Raw genomic sequence first — 18416 nt, forward strand, 5'->3', positions numbered from 1 at the left:
AAACACGTGGCGGGGTGCGCGAGCGGCCCTCTGGGACTTGTAGTCTTCATCCCGAGGCGCGGCGTGGAGGGGGCGGGGCGAGGTGCGTTTGTGATGCTGATTGACTGGGGGTGTGCGCAGGAGGCGCGCCGGAGCGACGGCGCGCCGCTGGTGTCAAGCGGAAGATGGCGGCGTCCAGGGGAGGCTGAGGGCTCTGGGGAGGTGGTGAGCGGTTTCCGTACAGCCCGAGCGTGCGGCTTGGGGATCCCTTCACTCTGCTTCCTGCTCTCAGGTTTCGCGCGGGTCGTCCTCCCAGGCTCTCGGGCGCGATGTGGAGGAGCTGCCTCCGGCTGCGGGACGCGGGGCGCCGCCTCCTGAACCAGCCTCGGGGTGCCCTCACCGCCTCCGTGGGGCCGGAGCCAAACCCCCTGTCCCCTGCCCGGGCCTATGCCCCCCCAACAGGTGAGGGAGGTCAGAGCAGATTCACTGTTGGCCAGGGATCGAGCCGGTCTAAGATGGGCTGAGGGGTTCGGCTGTGCAGGGCAGGGTAACCGAGGAAGGATGCAGGCTCATGAAGTTACGCAGTGCTTTCGGGTCCTGCTACAGATGGGGGTGGGGGGAGGGCGAAGAGAAGCGCAGGCAAGGGCAGACCGCTTGAGGGTCATTGGGCACGTGCAGCTTTTCTCAGCGCTTATGGTTTTTCCTTTCCAGTAAGGAAAGCAGATGGCATTCTTGTTTTCAGACAGGGAAATTTGGGTTCTGGATCAGGACTACACCAAGGTCACAGAGCAGACTCTGTGAGAAGTTTGTGGAGGGCAAAGATCGGCCTGTTTTCTGTGTCCCGATGGCTGGGCACAGAAGGACCCTGGAACGGGGGCATTCGGTCGGCATTCATCTTCCATCCTGGCCAGTTTCTCTGCGGGTTTTCTGGCCCTCTCTCCCACTGGCCTACCACGATCCCTGCCGTTTCTGCTAAGGAGTTGACCCCGATGCCTCCTTCCTCTCCTTCTGACTGATAAGGCCTAGAAGAAGGTAGTGGCTTTGTCACTGCTTCTGGGGACAATTTTTAGGGAAAGAGTGGGAGTGACTGCCTTAAATGAGTGAAGAGTAGTAACACTCTCTTTTCATTCAGTTAGTTTTTCTGTGCTGAGAGCTGGAGGCACGGTGGCCTTCCAGGCAGTCGTGGTCTCCCTCTAATGATGTTCACTGTCAACTGCAGGTTATAATAGTCTGATTAAGCAATAGTGTGTAGTATTTTGTGATAAGGGAAATACAAGGAAGCTGGGAGAACATAAAGCAGCACCTGTTTCCACCTCGGGGGTTTTGAGGCTCCAGAAAGGGTCTTGGATGGAAAGGACGTTTCAGCTGAATCTTGACAGATGAGTAGAAGTTCAGTGGAGAGGAGGAGGAAGAGTGTTGGTGGCTAGAACAAGTTCAGAGATGACAGCAGAGGGTGAGGAACCTTGCTGTAATGCTGCCTGCTTTAGAAAATCTAGAACTCTAAGATAGTTTGGCATTGTGGCCGAAGTACAGGTCTGGGGTTTAATGCTGGCTGAACCTGTGAGGCACCGTGTGATATCGGGCACGAGACTGCTTCCTTTGGGCCTCATTTTCCTCTGTGAGTTGAAGGACTAGGTTGCCTTCGAGGATCCTTCTGTTAAGTTTCATAATTTTATGCAAATGGAGAGAGTTGGATGCAGCAAGGAGCTGAGCTTTTTTACCTGTCAGGGTCCAAGTTGAAAGGCCTGGACGTGGGCCATGAAGAGCCAGTAAAGAGGGAAGGGCATCTGTGATATTGTGAGCTATAAGGAGAAATATACAGTTGGCCATTGAACAACATATGGGTTAGGGGCACCAGCACAACCCCCACCAGCAAAAATTCACATGTAACTTTGATTCCCCCAAAACTGAACTACTAATAACCTACTGTTGACCAGAAACCTTAGCCATAACATGAACAGTAGATGAACGCCCATTTGGTATGTTATATGTATTACATTCAGTATCCTTAAAGTAAACTGGATTAAAGAATGTTATTAGGAAAATTATAATAGAACCATAAGAGAAAATAACATGTACAGTACTGTACAAAAAAATCTAGGTATAAGTGGATCTGCGCGGTTCAAACCCATGTTGTTCAAATTTTTTTTTTTTTTCAACGTTTATTTATTTTGGGGACAGAGAGAGACAGAGCATGAACGGGGGAGGGGCAGAGAGAGAGGGAGACACAGAATCGGAAACAGGTTCCAGGCTCTGAGCCATCAGCTCAGAGCCTGATGATGGCTCAGAGCCTGACGCGGGGCTCGAACTCCCGGACCGCGAGATCGTGACCTGGCTGAAGTCGGACGCTTAACCGATTGCACCACCCAGGCGCCCCCAAACCCATGTTGTTCAAAGATCAACTGTATGTATTTGGTTTTCCTGCAGTTCCTGGCACGCATCTCTTAAAACCCTTGTAATTACTAAGCAGTAAGACCTACAGAAGAAGCTTTTGTTACGCTATTTGGTCTCTTGTCCTAAAATAGCCTCAGAGATACAAAATCCGGAAGGAGTGTTTTATTCTTAAGGCCCTTTCAACCACACCTGAGGCTATGTTAATGAGGTGGCTTTTGGAAAGCACCTGAGGAGGGTGGGGGGGCTGGTTGCCAGGGGAACCGACCACAAGATTAGAGTTTCGTACTCTCAGTTCCACCCCCGGACCTCTGGGGAGGGGAGAAGGGCGGGAGATTGATTTGATCACTAATGGCCTGTGATTTAATTAATCATGCCCATATAATAAAGCCTCCATAAAATCCCTGAACTGTGGGGTTCAGAGAGCCTCTGGGTTGGTGAACACGTAGCGATGCTGGAAGAGTAGCATGCCCCGAGAAGGCACGGAAGCCCCATACCCTTTCCCCCATAGCTTGCCCTGTGCATCTCTTTGTGTGGCTGTTCCCGAGTTGTATCCTTTTATAATAAGCTAGTAATCTAGTAAGTAAAATCTTTTTTTCTGAGTGCTATGAGCTACTCTGGCAAATTGGAGGGGTCCTGGGAACCTCTGATTTATAGCCAGTAGGTCAGCAGCATAGGAGACCGACCATCTGGGCTTGCATTTGGCGTCTGCAGGGAGCCGGGGAATGCAGTCTTGGGGGACTGAGCCCTTGTGGGATCCGATGCTATCTCCAGGCGGATACCGTCAGAACTGAATTGAATTGTAGGACACCCACTGGTGTCACAGAGTTGATGGGTGGCAAAACCCCCACACATTTGGAGTACAGGGTGTCTGTGTGAATGTGTAAAGGAAACCGAAGAGTTTCCTTTACAACATCCCAGGAAGATAATGACACAAGCAAAGGGACACATTCGGGAGTTCACTTAAATTGGCACAGGCAGAGGGTTGATTTAGACTCGTGGATGCCACCTCCCACTATGGTGGCCCACGACCCACCATCTCTGCTTCCTTTCTACTGCATACTTTACTAGTTTAGGCTCTTGGAAGTATCTGGCTCGTGGTAGTTAGTCAAACATGAAAGAAAACAGGAATGAAAGAATGAAGCCCGGTGGGAGGGAGGTACCTGAAACCAGGCCAAAGAGTGCACTGCAAAGACATTACCGGTTTGAGATTCTGTGAGTCTCTGGGATGGCGGAATAGTAAACCCAGGTGGGGGACTTCTCCATGAAGACTTGGTTGGCAAGCAGATTGAACTTGGCTCCTTAGGAATGGCGGTGCCGCTGAAGGGTGTCAGAAGGAGAGGAGGGGTTTGGGAAAGGGTCCCTGGGGTGTTGGAGGAGATTTTGCAGCAAGGAGACCTGTGTGAGGGTGTGGGGTTGTCCAGCTCTATACTGCTTGTCCGCGATCCACCAGCTCTTTATAGACGGGGAAGGTGTTCCAGAGAGGCTGCTTGTCTGGCTGAGTGCCATGCCCAGCAAAAGTCCAGGCTGGTGTCCTCTGTTTAAATTGTCACCTGGATGGGGCGCCTGGGTGGCTCAGTCAGTTAAGCGTCCGACTTCAGCTCAGGTCATGATCTCACGCTCCATGAGTTTGAGCCCCACGTCGGGCTCTGTGCTGACAGCTCGGAGCCTGGAGCCTGCTTCCGATTCTGTGTCTCCCTCTCTCTCTCTCTCTCTGCCCCTCCCCCGCTCACGCTCTGTCTCTCTCTCTCTCTCTGTCAAAAATAAATAAACATTTAAAAAAAATTTAAATTGTCACCTGGACAAGTCATTTAGCTTCTCAGAATCTCTACCACCTCAGAGGCATTACTTGCCCTGCCTTTATAGAGCGGCTGTGTTGGGTTGCGGGAGATTCTGTAGACAGAGCCCCCAGCCTGCCACCTGTTTTTGTAAATAAAGTTTTATTGGAACACCGCCATCCTCATTCATTTTCGTATAATCTAAGGCTACTTTCACTGCAGAGCTGACTAATTGCAACAGAGACCATATGGCCCGCCAAGCCTAAAATATTTACTCTGGCTCTTTATGGGAAAAGTTGGCCAACCCCTCCTCAGGATGCTAGAGCAATTGGGAAAAAAACGTGTTTAGTGATTTAGCTCATTTACATTAATTGCTATGGCAGATGTATTTGCACCGAAGAGTTTTTAAAGTTTATTTATTTGGGGGGGGGGCAGAGAGAGAGAGAGAGAGAGAGAGAGAGAACCCCAAGCAGGCTCTGTGCTGCCAGTGCAGACCCCGGCGTGGGGCTCAATCCCACGAACCATGAGATCATGCCCTGAGCCGAAATCAAGAGCCAGATGCCCAACTGACTAAGCTACCCAGGCACCCCAACCCTGAAGAAATTTTTTTAACCGCTTTATGGAGAGACAATTCACTTACAATTCACTCATTTAAAATGTAGAATGCAGTGGTTTCTAGTATCCTCACAGAGGATCACCATCACCATGGTTCTCGAACACTTTTATCACCCCCAAAAGAAGCCCTGTGCCCTTTAGCCATCACCTTTTCCTTCCCTCCCTATCCCTCTAGCCCTAGATAACCACTCTTCTACCTCCTGTCTCTGTAGATTTCCCTAGTTTGGACATTTCATAAATGGAATGCAGTCTTTTTGGGGCAGGCTCTTTTTTCATTTAGACTGTTTTCAAGGTTTATCCAAGTTGTAGCATGTATCAGTACCCTCATGTTTTTCATAGCTGAGTAATATTCAGTTGTATGGCCATATCACATCTTATTTCTCCATCCATCTCCTGATGAACGTCTGGGTTGTTAACATCGTTTGGCTATTCCAAATGCTGCTCTAAACATTTGTGTACAAGTTGTGTGTGTGTACAACTTTTTATGTGGGTGTATGTTTGTTTTTTTTTTTAATTTTTTTTTTAAACATTTATTTATTTTTGGGACAGAGAGAGACAGAGCATGAACGGGGGAGGGGCAGAGAGAGAGGGAGACACAGAATCGGAAGCAGGCTCCAGGCTCCGAGCCATCAGCCCAGAGCCCGACGCGGGGCTCGAACTCACGAACCGCGAGATCGTGACCTGAGCCGAGGTCCGACTGAGCCACCCAGGCGCCCCGTGGGTGTATGTTTTCATTTCTCATAGACACATATCTGAGAGTAGAATTGTTGGTCAACTGGTAACTGACTTTTTGAGGAACTGCTACACTCTCCCAAGGTGGCCGTACCAGCTTACGTTTCCACCAGCCCTGCATGAAGGTCCCAATTTGGCCACATCCTTGTCAACATTTGTCATTACCTGTTTTTAATTATAGCCCAGTGGTTACAAAGTGGTTTCTCCCGCTTTTGTTTTGCATTTTCCTGATGGTGATGAAGTCCAGCATCTTTTTCATGTGGTAATTTTTGTACATTTTCTTTGGTGGAGAGATGTCTATTCAGATCCTTTGACCATTTTTTAGTTGGGTTGTCTTTTTTATTTTCAGGCTGTCAGTTCTGAAATAGATGGTCTGGAGCCGCCCTAGGATTATGGATGGAGTCATGCCCGAAGTCAGAATCTAGCTTTAAGGCTTCAGGCCCACCAGATGGCACTGTTTAAAAAGATAAAGGTGTTGAGACCTTCCAGAGGGCACTTTCTCTGTTCTTGCTGCACTGTGGGAGTTGTAGTTCTGAAGCTTTGAGTCTTTCCAAAGCAAAGGCCTGGCGAAAATTGAGGCTGGTAGAAAGATTGCTCACTGGTCCATGAAGCCTAGGACAGGAGGAGGAATGTAGGAGAAGGGACACAGAAAACAGCTTGTTTCTTTCTTTCTTTCTTTTTTTATTTATTTTGAGAGAGAGTGTGTGTGCGCGCGTGCACGTGGGGGAGGAGCAGAGAGAGAGAATCCCAAGCAGGCTCAGTACTGTCAGCATGTAGCCCGACACGGGGCTCGAACCCAGGAACTGTGAGATCATGACCTGAGCTGAAATCAAGAGCCGGGCACTTAACCGACTGAGCCCCAACAGGCCTGTTTCTTTTTATGGATTGAAATGACCTCATAGGAGAAGGACCTGATGGTCATTAATTTCCAAGTCACTCATCACACGAGCAGGTTTTTAAAGTCGCTCGCTGCTTCTCTGTGTATGTAGCCTATTTTCTTGGGGCTAGCTTTTAAAATTCAATACTTGTTCACATACCTATGTCTTTATATCTACATAGTTAGTCCACGTGTAAAAGGCACCGACCGTGTTTTTGCCACTGAAACAGATGTTCTGTAAAGAGAGCGATTCATACTGAGAACAGACCCAAGTTCTGTGTGATCCTACAAGGCTTAGGTGTTAATTTCATCTTTAAAGATGAGGTCCCTGTTGCTGACAGCTAGTCCTGTGTTCACTGAGAATATGGGTGCTTCCGAGGTTCCTGGTCTCACGATTTATTTTACGTGACCCAAGACCTTTGAGGGTTCAGGTGAAGAACCTCCACCTTTTGACATTGTTGGGGGGCATGGATTCCACCAAATTAGTCTTCCAGATCCTGGCTTTGTTTTCCTATGTGAACCTCTAACTTGGCTCCCTCTGTCTCCGTACTGTGACCTACCCAGCCCCCTCCCCCAGATCTGGCCCTCACCCCCCCCTCTCTGGGCATCTCGAACCATCCTCTGCAGGATAGCTACATTCTTGTCCTTCTGACCATCTTTTTAGTTCTCCAAACTCTCATGCTCTCATGAGGCCAAAGATCTTCCTGTAAGCAGTTTCTTCTGCTGGAAATTCCTTCCACACACACCCCCACCCCCCCTCCGAAAAAAGAATCCATCAGTGCAGACTGGCCAACTCCGGCCTCTCCATCAGGTCTCAGATGAAATCTGACTGCCTGGAGATCTTCCTTTAGCCCGCGATGAGATGAGATTAGGCTCTCCTGGTGTGTGTGCGTGTGTTTGTGTGTGTTTCCAGTGTTCCTTGTACTTGGGCCTTCAAAATCACTTTACTGTTTGGCTGGATTCGCGTTCAGCTTCCCAGGAGACAGGAAGTGCCTTGAGAGCAGGGGTGAGCTTTGATTCTGACCCCCAGGTCTAATTCCCCTTCCTGGAACAGGGTCGCTACTCACTGGAAGTTTGTTCTAAGCCTGAAGTTTGCCCCTCCCCGTGTCCACTGCATTCACGTGTTTAAAACACGCCACACGTGGGCCTGCCCTGTCCTGAAGCCCGGCAGACTTTGTGCCCCTTTCGCCCAGGGCCGTCGTCTCTTTCTGCATGGCTTACTGCTGTTTTGAGCAATTTGGGTTGACCCATCCTTGCCCTTCTAGCCTTCCCACTCCCTTCCAGTTTTCTGAATCAGATTCAGAGGGGGACCTGGCCAGGACAGAGGAACCAAAGCCTGACCAGCAAAGCAGAGAAAAAAAGACTTCCCTCGTGGGAAACCTCACTGTCCTGGCAGCTTTGGAAGGCTCAGCCTGTGCTGTCAGTTTCTGCCCCAAGTCCAGGTCTCTTGGGCCCACTTCCCGGGGCTGTGTCGCGCTGTGTGCTAGAATGCTCGCTGGTGGCGCTTCCTGCCGATGGGGGCAGATCCTTCCCCCACTGGTGATGAGTCAGCTTTCAGATCTCTTCCCACTTCCTGTCTGGCCTGGCTTTAGACACGTTGCCCAGCTCAGGCATTGGAGAACATACTGGATGTGGTCCGGGTGCCTCCAGACCTATGCAAGGAGGCCTCCAGGTTCGTGTTTCATCTGCTACCCGAACGTGACGGGATGGCACGTGAAGTAGGGGCATTTGAAAGCACCAGGATGGTGCAGACTTTCTATCTTGGAGTCAAATGTGTGAGAGAATCACTGTTACCGTTTCAGGGAAAGGTGGTAACTCGGGCCATAATAATGCAGGAGCATCTCGGTGGCCAGACCCTGCCACTTTATTTATTTTTTTAAGTGTTTAGACTCCATAAAGACAGGGATTTTTGTCATTTTTATTCATGGTTTTATCCCACATACCTAGAATAGTACCTGGCACCTGGTAGGCATACGGTTTTTGGAAGTGGGAAACCCGTTGGGCTTTAGTAAAAGCGTGACTGTGGACATGCAGTTTGGACTTGAAGCATCAATGATAGAACACGAAATTTGGGAAAAACTGATGGGTCGTGGAAAACCTGAAAATACCACGTTTGGAGGAAGACCAGATACTCTGCCTCCGTTTTACCTCCCCACCCCCCCACCCCCGCCATGCACAAACGAAGCTCTCCTGATTTTCATAGTCTATTTGAATTAATTCTTTTTAATGTGTATTTTTGAGAGAGAGAGAGACAGAGTGTGAACCGCGGAGAGGGAGAGGGAGACACAGAATCCAAAGAAGGCTCCAGGCTCAGCTGACAGCACAGAGCCTGACATGGGGCTTGAACTCACAAACTGCGAGATCACGACCTGAGCCAAAGTCAGATGCTTAACTGACTGAGCCACCCAGGCACCCCTGAATTCATTTTATTTTATGTTTGGTTTGCTTTTTTTTTTTTTTTTAAGCACTAAAAGAAGTTAAAAAGCATTAAAATCTAATGAGTTCCCTCCTCCACATGCTGCATTGTTATTTCCAACAAGTAACTTCACTAATGGACTCTGAAGGCTTTTAGCACCCAGTGAATATGGAACAGCAGGAACGAATGAAAGAGTCAAGGTTTTGTGCTAACAAAGGTTAAGACTGGGTTATGGTTTTTAGCTCCCAAAATGTGACCTACTTGTTCCTTATTAGCTGAAGGAATCTGCATAATTCCTATGAGGCCCTCTTGGTTTTTAAGCCCTCCAAGCAGAAGAGGGGGGATTTGTTTACATTTTCATACAAGGTTTTATTCAAGTTATTTTCACATATCATAGGACACATATTCCTCTCCCCCCCCCCCCCCCCCCACTTTTTTAAAGTTTATTTTGAGCTAGACGGCACATGAGAGGGGAAGGGGCAGAGAATCCAGAGCAGGCTCTGTGCTGTCAGCGCAGAACCCAGTATGGGGCTTGAACTCATGAAACTGTGAGATCACGGCCTGGGCCAAAATCAAGAGTCAGATGCTTAACCGACCGAGCTACCCAGGCACTCCTGTTTCCCCATTCTTTTTTTTTTTTTTTTTTTTTTTTTCAACGTTTATTTATTTTTGGGACAGAGAGAGACAGAGCATGAACGGGGGAGGGGCAGAGAGAGAGGGAGACACAGACTTGGAAACAGGCTCCAGGCTCTGAGCTGTCAGCACAGAGCCCGACACGGGGCTCGAACTCACGGACCGCGAGATCGTGACCTGGCTGAAGTCGGACGCTTAACCGACTGCGCCACCCAGGCGCCCCTGTTTCCCCATTCTTTTTTTTAAAAAAAATTTTTTTTTTCAACGTTTATTTATTTTTGGGACAGAGAGAGACAGAGCATGAGCAGGGGAGGGGCAGAGAGAGAGGGAGACACAGAATCAGAAACAGGCTCCAGGCTCTGAGCCATCAGCCCAGAGCCTGACGCGGGGCTCGAACTCACGGACCGTGAGATCGTGACCTGGCTGAAGTCGGACGCTTAACTGATTGCGCCACCCAGGCACCCCTGTTTCCCCATTCTTAAAGGAAATGCTTGGAGGGGCACCTGGGTGGCGCAGTCAGTTAAGCATCTGACTTCAGTTCAGGTCATGATCTCGCGGTTCATGGGCTCGAGCCCCACATCAGGCTCTGTGCTGACAACTCGGATCCTGTGTTTCCCTCTCTCTCTCCCCCTCCCCTGCTCATACTCTGTCTCTCTCTCTCTCTCAAAAATGAATAAACATTAAAAAAAATTAAGTAAAAAAAAAAAAAAAGGAATTGCCTGGAGTTCTTGTTGAATACACAGGCAAGCTGGTTAATTAGGTTAATTAATTGGATAGAGAGGATGAGAAATGCTCCTGGGATCTCCCCTTACCACACACGTGCACACGTACGTCCACACTGGCTTTCCTCTCTTGCCTACTTAGAGGCATCAGACCCTTGCCCAAAATGGATCTCGGGCTTTATCACATTCAGATACGATCTTTGGATGGGAGCACGTTGTTCTGGCATGGGGGCAGTGCTGGTGGGGGTGGTGTTGGGGGAGTAGCATGCTTAGACGTTAAAGCACAAAGTGCTGGAAAAATCCGTCACGTCAGACAGTCTGCAGCTTTGCAATGCTTCGTGATCAGACTATTCCTGGGCTCGGGGGCTGGCGGGGGCATGACCAGTATGTCCTGTTCCTCCCTCATCCCTGGAGAGTGCATGCCCTCCTCCTTCCAACTTTAATCAGAAGCTGTTGATTATGCCGCGTAGAGTAGGGCAGACCTTGAATAGTGATATGAAAATCAAGCCAATCAATCAGCATTAGCAGTAATGACACTAGCCGGTCTTGTCACTTCCTGAGCCGTCTCGACGTTATTTTAAACTGCCTTTTTGAAAAATCTTTTTTTACAGAAAGGAAGAGGTTTTATCAGAATGTCAGCATCACACAGGGTGAAGGTGAGTGTCTGAAGTTTTGACTGCCTCTCTTTCTTTCTTTTTTTTTTTTTTCTGTGAATGGGTAGAAACATTTTTCATCCCTAGCTGGTTTCAGCAGTGAGATTACCCTTCGCGCTTTTGTTGGATAGGTTTCTGTAAGCCCTCCGTGAAGGGACTCAGAGTTGTCTTTGTCTGCACCAATTCAAGTAGCTAAATATAGGAATGGTCACTCGATTCCACTTAACAATCCCTGAGAGGTTTTCATTTGATCTTTCAAGGTGGCTTTGAGATAAACCTGGACCACAGGAAGCTGAAAACTCCCCAAGCCAAGCTCTTTACCGTCCCCAGCGAGGCCCTGGCCATCGCAGTGGCCACTGAATGGGACTCCCAGCAGGACACCATCAAGTTCTACACCATGCACCTGGTAACAAGTTCATGAACGTATACCCCGACTGCTGGCTTCCTAGGGTACCTGGCAAAAATTGAGAGTCTTTTCCAAATTCAGATGAGGCCCTCAGGGGTGGACTCCAGCCACACTCGCCTCCTTGAGCGTGCTGACCCTTCCCCTGCTGGTCTGGCCCGCTGCAGTCCCCCTGCTCAGAACAAGGATGTCATAAGGATTCAATTACATAGAGCAGAGCCTGGTAGTGGAGAGCACGAGACCTGGGCAGCTTCATTACTCCCAGGGCTGCTGTGAGAAGCCCACGGGCCCACGGGCTGTCACACACAGCGTGTGGCACGGAGCTCTCGGTAGATGTGCTACAGCTGGAGTTGTGGAGACACGTGGGGCCGGGGGCTTCGCTTTGGCGCCAGCACTTCCTGGGCGGTGCTGTCTGGTTCTCCGTGTTGCTGTGGTTGGAGGCAGTGTCCCCTGGGACGCAGTGCTTTTTGCCTGGGCCCTGTGGTGGTGACGGGGCTTTTTGCCTCCTGATTCAGACCACATTGTGCAACACGTCTCTAGACAACCCTACCCAGCGAAACAAGGACCAGCTGATCCAGGCGGCTGTGAAGTTTCTGGACACCGACACCATCTGGTAATTGACATTTAGATGGGCATTCCCCTTGGACTGAGTGGGTCCCTTGGGCTGTTTGCCTCATTTGCCCAGACAGTTATCAGCGGAAGACGCAGACCCTTTTCCTTTATCTCAGAGGGCAGGGAGGCGGTCTGCTTGACATCACCGCTTAGCCGCCCGCCCTGCGCGTCCCTGGGAGGGAGGGCTCCTCGGGGTACACCAGTGGCAGAGCCCCGGGCGTTCCTTTCTGCAGCCCGGCAGCTGTCCTTTTGTCCGGGCCGGGGTAGGGTAGCATATGTAGCTCTCATGGGCTCCAGGACCAAGGGGGTCACTGGCCAACTCCCGGTGGGCGTTCGATGCTGGACCTGTGGCCGCCGGCACACTCTCACGTAGGCATCGTTGTTCTCACTCGTCAGCTTGGACCCGGAGACGGTCACTCGTTCTCAGGAGCTGGCTGCTTCCACTTCTGAATCCTCCCCCGCCGTGCCAGTGTTCTTCAGCTAACTGGGCCGTGGTGTTGAAGGCAAGCTGGGGAAGGACAGAAGTGCTTGAGCGGCACGTGTCGGCCAGCCCAAGTGCTCTAGAATCCTGAGCTGTCCCACAGCCTGATCATCGCAGCGGCCCATTTTCCTGCGCACTCACGGTGTCTCTTCTCCCTTCTGCTCACGCCACACGGTGGCCTTCCGGGGTGTCCCCTCGTCTTCCCTCCCCGTGAGGCTTTGCCGCGCAGCTCCCCTCAGCCGACTCCCATTTCTGGGTCTGTTTGTCACAATAAGTGGCACCACGTGGCGTCAGGCATCCGAGCCAGCAGCTGCATGTGTAGCCAGGAGCTGCATGTGGGCTCACGAGGTGCCCACGGGCAATTTGTGGCCAGGGGCACGGTCTCTCGGAAGGGTTAGGGTAGGTAGGGACGCAGTGACTGAGCTGGCACAGCATCCCAGGATCCTGATCATCGTAGGATCAGCATCCTGTGGATCTGCGGGTGCAGTGTTAGTGTTCGGAATGGCATCGACCGCATTGCAAGCCTTGGCCTGTCAGATGACTGGGGACATTTAGGACAGTGGTTCTCAAACCCAAGGTTACATTAGAATCCCCTAGAGGGCTTGTTAAAACACAGATTGCTGGGGGCGCCTGGGTGGCTCAGTCGGTTAAGCGGCCGACTTCGGCCCAGGTCATGATCTCGCGGTCCGTGAGTTCGAGCCCCGCGTCGGGCTCTGTGCTGACAGCTCAGAGCCTGGAGCCTGTTTCAGATTCTGTGTCTCCCTCTCTCTGGCCCTCCCCCATTCATGCTTTGTCTCTCTCTGTCTCAAAAATAAATAAACGCTAAAAAAAACCCAAAAAAACAAACAAAAAAAAAAAACCACACAGATTGCTGGTCTCCACCCCTCAAGCTTCTGCTTTCCATAGATGGGGGGTGGGGCCAGAGAACTGGCATTTCTATCGGGTTCTGAGGTGACGCTCTGCTGCTGGCCCCAAGGCTACACTTTGAGAACTACTGCTCTCAGGAAGGACTGGTAGGGCTGGGTGGGGGGAACTGAGTGGAGAGGTTTTTTGCGGTGGCCTTTTGTGTTTTTCCATCGTCTGTCACTGAGTGAAAGAATTGTACTTTTTTAGTAACGAAGGTGACTTTTGCAATGAATTAGCTACAGGGTGGATGAGCCAGCGACGTTAGTGGAACTTCAAAGGAACGAGTGGGACCCGATCATCGAATGGGCCGAAGAAAGGTAAGAGGCGCGGCCCCACAGTGTTGGGCAGGCTGGTGCGGTCAGGGGGCACGCTGGACCAGCAAAGCCCTTGGCTAATTGACCTGCGGAATTCAGCACCTCTCGCATGTTTAGGGACGGGACTGGGCACCTTGGGAAAAAATCCTCCTCAAGTCAGTATCAGTCACCACGCACCAAGCACCTGCCGTCCGTTCGCGCTGTGCTGAACGTAGGGATGGAGCCCCAGCTCTGCCACGGTTGGCTGGGTGACCCGCGGCTAGTGCCGTGAGCTCTCTGAGCTTCCTTGTCTGTGAGTGGTCCTCATAATCCCCACCTCTTAGTGTATTGTGAGGAGCAAACAAAGTGATGCCCAGTATCCCGCTTGGTACACGGTAAATACTCAGATCTGGGCAGTTACCGTCTTTATCATGGCCACGAGTGCTGTACCATTAAACTAAATCCGAAAACGGCGTGTGTGATACGTACGCACGTGAGGACGAGTCTGGTAACGTTTATCCTGTGAATGTAAGGCTTCTAGGAATTGACGATACCCAGCATGTTTCCTTAGCAGAAAGGTCCTTTTGTGCAAAGTCGAACAAACTGTTGATGGGGTGGCAACATGAATTCAATTTCATTTCATTCCGGGGGAGTTTGGAAGGGCTCCTACCATGGTACTGCTCTGACCGTAGTATTTTGTAAGCGTACACAGAGTTGTTTTTGGCAAACCATTTTTCACCGAAGTGATATCGGTCAGTCTCATTTGTACGCGTTTCCTGAATGCCCACAGTGTGCCGGGTATCCTTGGGTTTTATAGTAAAAGGCACAGCCACTGCACTAAAGGATCCCATAAAATGTAACCACTACAGCATTGTGTAAGGGCTCTGAAGGCACGGTGTCACTGCAGAGTTTAATGAAATATAACGATAGCGTCGGTGCCTGGAGATCTTTGCTCTGGTACAAAATTATCCGCTTTTGGTGGCACTTGAGATTCTCATCCTTAATGGTTTACAAAACAACCTGGCCATTCACGGTGTTACTATTAGAAATTTCAGCAAGAATATTTCTAAACCAACAGGAAAAATGAGTGACATATGAAAGAAAATGACAAAAATTGCCTTTACTCCATTATGTTTCTCCTGTGCCTTGTATGGTTAGGACCGTTCTTGAAAATGTGTCATTGTTGAAGCCAGCTTCAACGCAATAGGACACAGCGAAGCGTTTTCCTTGCAGATACGATGTGGAGATCGGCTCCTCCACCAGCATAATGGGGCCCAGCATCCCAGCCAGGACTCGGGAAGTGCTCACCAGCCACCTGGCCTCTTACAACATGTGGGCCCTACAAGGTATTTGAGGCGCTTCCTACGGGCCTGGGAGGGCGGCCTGATGGGCATAGGCATCCGAAGCCCAGAGTGTCACAGGGGCACTCTAGGGGGTGGCCCCGATGCTAACCCTTCTACTCAGTCCAAGGGGGACAGCAGGCTCCCCACCCTCCCAGGAGAAGGTTGGCTTTCTCCTCTTCAGGCATCTCAACTGCAGATCTCATTGGCCTGGCTCCAGTCACGTGGCCATCCGCAAACCAGTCACTGGGCAGAGGGTGGAGCTCTCTTGACAGCATAGGTTCAGGTCCCGTGCCCACTCTGGGCAGGAGCGGAAGTGGGATCACACCCCCGAGGGAAACCAGAGGGCTAAGAGTGGGGAAAGAATACAGAGCCGACCGCAAAGCACATGTCCCCTGTGACCATTCTCCCCCAGGTCATGCTTTTGTACCTCTCTAGGGCTGCAGGGACTCACAAAGTGTAGGTCCAGTGACTGCCCTGTTTTGGGGTGGGGTGGGCCCTGGATCCTGACCTGGCTTGTATCCCCGCAGGGATTGAGTTTGTGGTGACCCAGCTCAAGTCCATGGTGTTGACCTTGGGCCTGATTGATCGGCACCTGACAGTGGAGCAGGCCGTGCTGCTGTCACGCCTGGAGGAGGAGTACCAGGTGAGGCAGCCAGCGGCCCGAGGTGGGGTACCTCAGGGCCTCACCTCTCCTCTCCTCTCCCTGACTCAGATTAACTGGGGGTGGGAGCTAGCCCATCTAAAATGTTCTTATGTAGATTTGGCCTTCTGTCACTTTCATGTACATCCAGAAGTCAAAACTAAGGGCCGATGAAAGTATTGTCAAGAAATAATAACACAAAATAAGGGCAAGGAGGGCTCCCACTGTGTTCTAACACGATGCTTAGCTCTCCCCTCACGCCTCACCTCTTCTGAACAACCTGGCCAGGTGGGGGCTGCTGTTATCCCTTTTTTACACAGGGGGAAACTGAGGCATGGGTCCCACCCCCGGAAAATGCTGGAGCCAGGGTTGGGAGCCAGGTCTGGGTGACTCCAGGCCTTCCCCACTATGTACAGATAGAGGTTCACAGGCAGATCAAGGTCGTCTGCCTGGGCCCCGAAGAACGGGCCCCGCTAACAGGACTAGGAGCCACGTTCGTGCTCACACAGAGGCTAAGCTGAGCCTTGGCGCCCTGACTCACACGGTGGGTCATCTGGCTGGCAGAGCAAACACGGGTGGCTGCTGTTTGTACATAAGTTTTCATTTAGTGGGTTTGAAATTAATATGGTTTCGCTACACTGTCATTTGCATTTTTTAACTCTGAGAATTATGGTGTTCTCTGCAGTCTTTTTACTGCTTTCTTTCCAACCTCAGAAGGTTAATTGCTATTACAAATCGGCTCCTAGCATGATGAAAACCCTTTTGTAATGACATTATTTCCCAAGTCCGTCTAGTCATCTGCTCAGAAAAATGCCAGGGGTAAAAACAGTTTCTCTGTCGCAAAAGAGGCCAGCTAGGAACAATTAAACAGGCAGGGAGTGATATGTGGGGGTGTGAGGGCTTTGGGAGGTGGGGGGGGGGCGCCAGGAAACCTGCCCTCTATTCTGGGCTCTGCATTTGAAGGTGGCACCCGAGCCAGGCCATCAGTCTCTGAACTAGGTTCGATCTGCCACAAAACAGGGGGTTACCTGGGTTACGTGTGGAGGCCTCTCCAAAGCTGTAAAGTGCTCTTCAGACGACAGATCACAGTTGTCCACATTGACCGGGCTGCCCAAAGATCCCAGTAGCTCGTGTGGCGTGGCAGATCCCAAGTTCCTGGATGGGCTGGGGCAGCAGGGCCTGTGGCCAGGGAGGAGCCAGCAGGGCCTGGCTGGAGTCCCGCTGACATCTGGATGGCCACACTGCGTGTCTGGGCTTCTCCCCTGCAGTTGTTAGAGCCCTGGAGACAATCCACAAGTCGGCTCCAGCGTGCAGAGCACAGGTTTCTGCAGCACCCCCGGGGAGTCGGAACTGAAGCGACCGTGTGGCCTTGGTTGATTTATTTATCCCACCCACGCTGGGGGGGGGGGCGGTAGGCAGGGGGGCACTTGCAGCCCAGCCCAGCGAGGCAGCTTGCAGAGGATGACATTTTCCAGGCTGCCTCCCACCAGCCTCCTTGTGGGAGGAGGATGGCATTCGGGCTGGGCCCCCTTGGGGGGAGATGCACGTGGCATTTGTGGCAGTGGGTGCCTCTGGGCCCTGGACCTGGACGGCACCGCTCCCAAACTGTCCGCACCCCGTCAGCATGGCTGCCTGCTCTGCCCACCTGCGTGTTCTCACCTGCCGCCTCCCCCGCGGGGGTCTTGTGTTTTGGCAAGATGGGGGCTCTGGCCGGTTGGCACGCGGACACTTGGCCAGTCACCCAGCGGCATGTCACGTCCTCCCCTCAGATCCAGAAGTGGGGCAACATCGAGTGGGCCCACGACTACGAGCTGCGGGAGCTGCGGGCGCGCACGGCCGCCGGCACCCTCTTCGTCCACCTCTGTTCCGAGAGCGCCACGGTGAAACACAAGCTCCTGCAGCAGTGAGGCGGGGCGGGCAGTCCCAGCGGGACAGAGGCTGCACGCACGGCCACAGACGCCCCAGCTTGGCGCTGCCCCGAGATGCCCCCGGGACCCAGAGCGGCTGTCGAGGTCCAAGCTGGGTGCCCCCGCCCCGGCCGGCAGCCAGCGAGCCGGCCAAGCAAACCAGTGACTTCCTCCCAACCTGATTTTATTAAATATTTCTCTCCCCTGGAAATGTGGAGCCCTGTTTTCATTTGCACCTCCACTTTTCTCCGTCCCTCTTGTCGTGTCTGGGTTTCACCAAGGTCAAACAGCTTCCCTCCCACGGCACGTTCTGCTATTTGCCGCCCGTGGCCGGGAGCCTCACGCAATTGGGGAAATCACGTCAACACACAACTCTGTGCAGCCCTCGGCCTGAAGCCTCCCCCCACCCCCACCCCCGGTTTTTAATCAAACCATCTTTTGAAACTGAGTCCTTTTTGTTCTAAGCTGGTTATTTCTGTTCCTGGTATTTTAGAAGAAATAATTTACTCTCGAAAATAGAAAATCGGCGTTGTTTGTGGGTTAAAAGCCCAGGCAGGCAGGGCAAGGCCACCTGACTTGTGTCCTGCTTCCAGGAGCCCTCCGTGTCCTCCCGACGTGGCCACTTGCTCTGCCCTGGGTGGCAGCTGGGGTCTCCTGGTGCCAGGACCCAGTGCAAGGGAAGCAGGAAGAATCCGAGAGTCTGGGCAGCAAAAGAGTCTGAGTCGCCTGTCCTGGTACCCGAGTAATAAAATGGCATCACCCCCCTCGTGGAGGGGGTGCTTCTCCACACTTTCCACGTGCCCTCCCTGACCCCCTTGACCGTGCTCAGAGGAGGCACTGTTGTCGTACCCCCACCTCATAGACGAAGCTCAGGCTGCAGAGGTGATGGGGGAGGTCCAGCCCGTGCCCTTAACCTCCAGAGGGTACTCTGGTCCCCGCAGCCAACCTTAGAGCCACAGGGAGCCTCGGCCTCTGCCTTGGGGGGCTGGCCCAGGCCCCAGGGCTATGCTGGGGTCTGCGGCCTCGGGCGTCACT

The 18416-nt window shown here is 51.9% G+C and overlaps 1 protein-coding gene across 2 annotated transcripts; it reads left to right on the forward strand.

Annotated features, from left to right (window-relative positions):
- Positions 1 to 127: 127 nt before the first annotated feature.
- On the forward strand, positions 128 to 17592 carry ATPAF2 (ATP synthase mitochondrial F1 complex assembly factor 2). 2 transcript variants are annotated; one of them, XM_019817272.3, is made up of 8 exons: positions 128 to 441; positions 10755 to 10799; positions 11057 to 11202; positions 11715 to 11812; positions 13435 to 13515; positions 14725 to 14837; positions 15362 to 15477; positions 17172 to 17592. In XM_019817272.3, exons 1-8 carry the CDS (start codon positions 309 to 311, stop codon positions 17379 to 17381), a joined length of 942 nt encoding a protein of 313 aa, XP_019672831.1. In that variant the 5' UTR covers positions 128 to 308; the 3' UTR covers positions 17382 to 17592. The 2 variants fall into 2 exon arrangements, with proteins under 2 accessions (XP_019672831.1, XP_003996392.1); XM_003996343.5 differs by having other exon boundaries at positions 131 to 441; positions 17244 to 17592.
- Positions 17593 to 18416: the final 824 nt, after the last annotated feature.

The sequence above is a fragment of the Felis catus genome, chromosome E1 (genome assembly GCF_018350175.1).
Source record: "Felis catus isolate Fca126 chromosome E1, F.catus_Fca126_mat1.0, whole genome shotgun sequence".
Classification (NCBI taxonomy): domain Eukaryota; kingdom Metazoa; phylum Chordata; class Mammalia; order Carnivora; family Felidae; genus Felis; species Felis catus.

Coding starts and splice junctions, on each gene's coding strand:
- ATPAF2 (XM_019817272.3), top strand. CDS start 309: ATGTGGAGGAGCTGCCTCCGGCTGCGGGACGCGGGGCGCCGCCTCCTG. Junction 10,800..11,056: donor CAGCATCACACAGGGTGAAG/GTGAGTGTCTGA, acceptor TGATCTTTCAAG/GTGGCTTTGAGATAAACCTG. Junction 15,478..17,171: donor GCCTGGAGGAGGAGTACCAG/GTGAGGCAGCCA, acceptor TGTTTTGGCAAG/ATGGGGGCTCTGGCCGGTTG.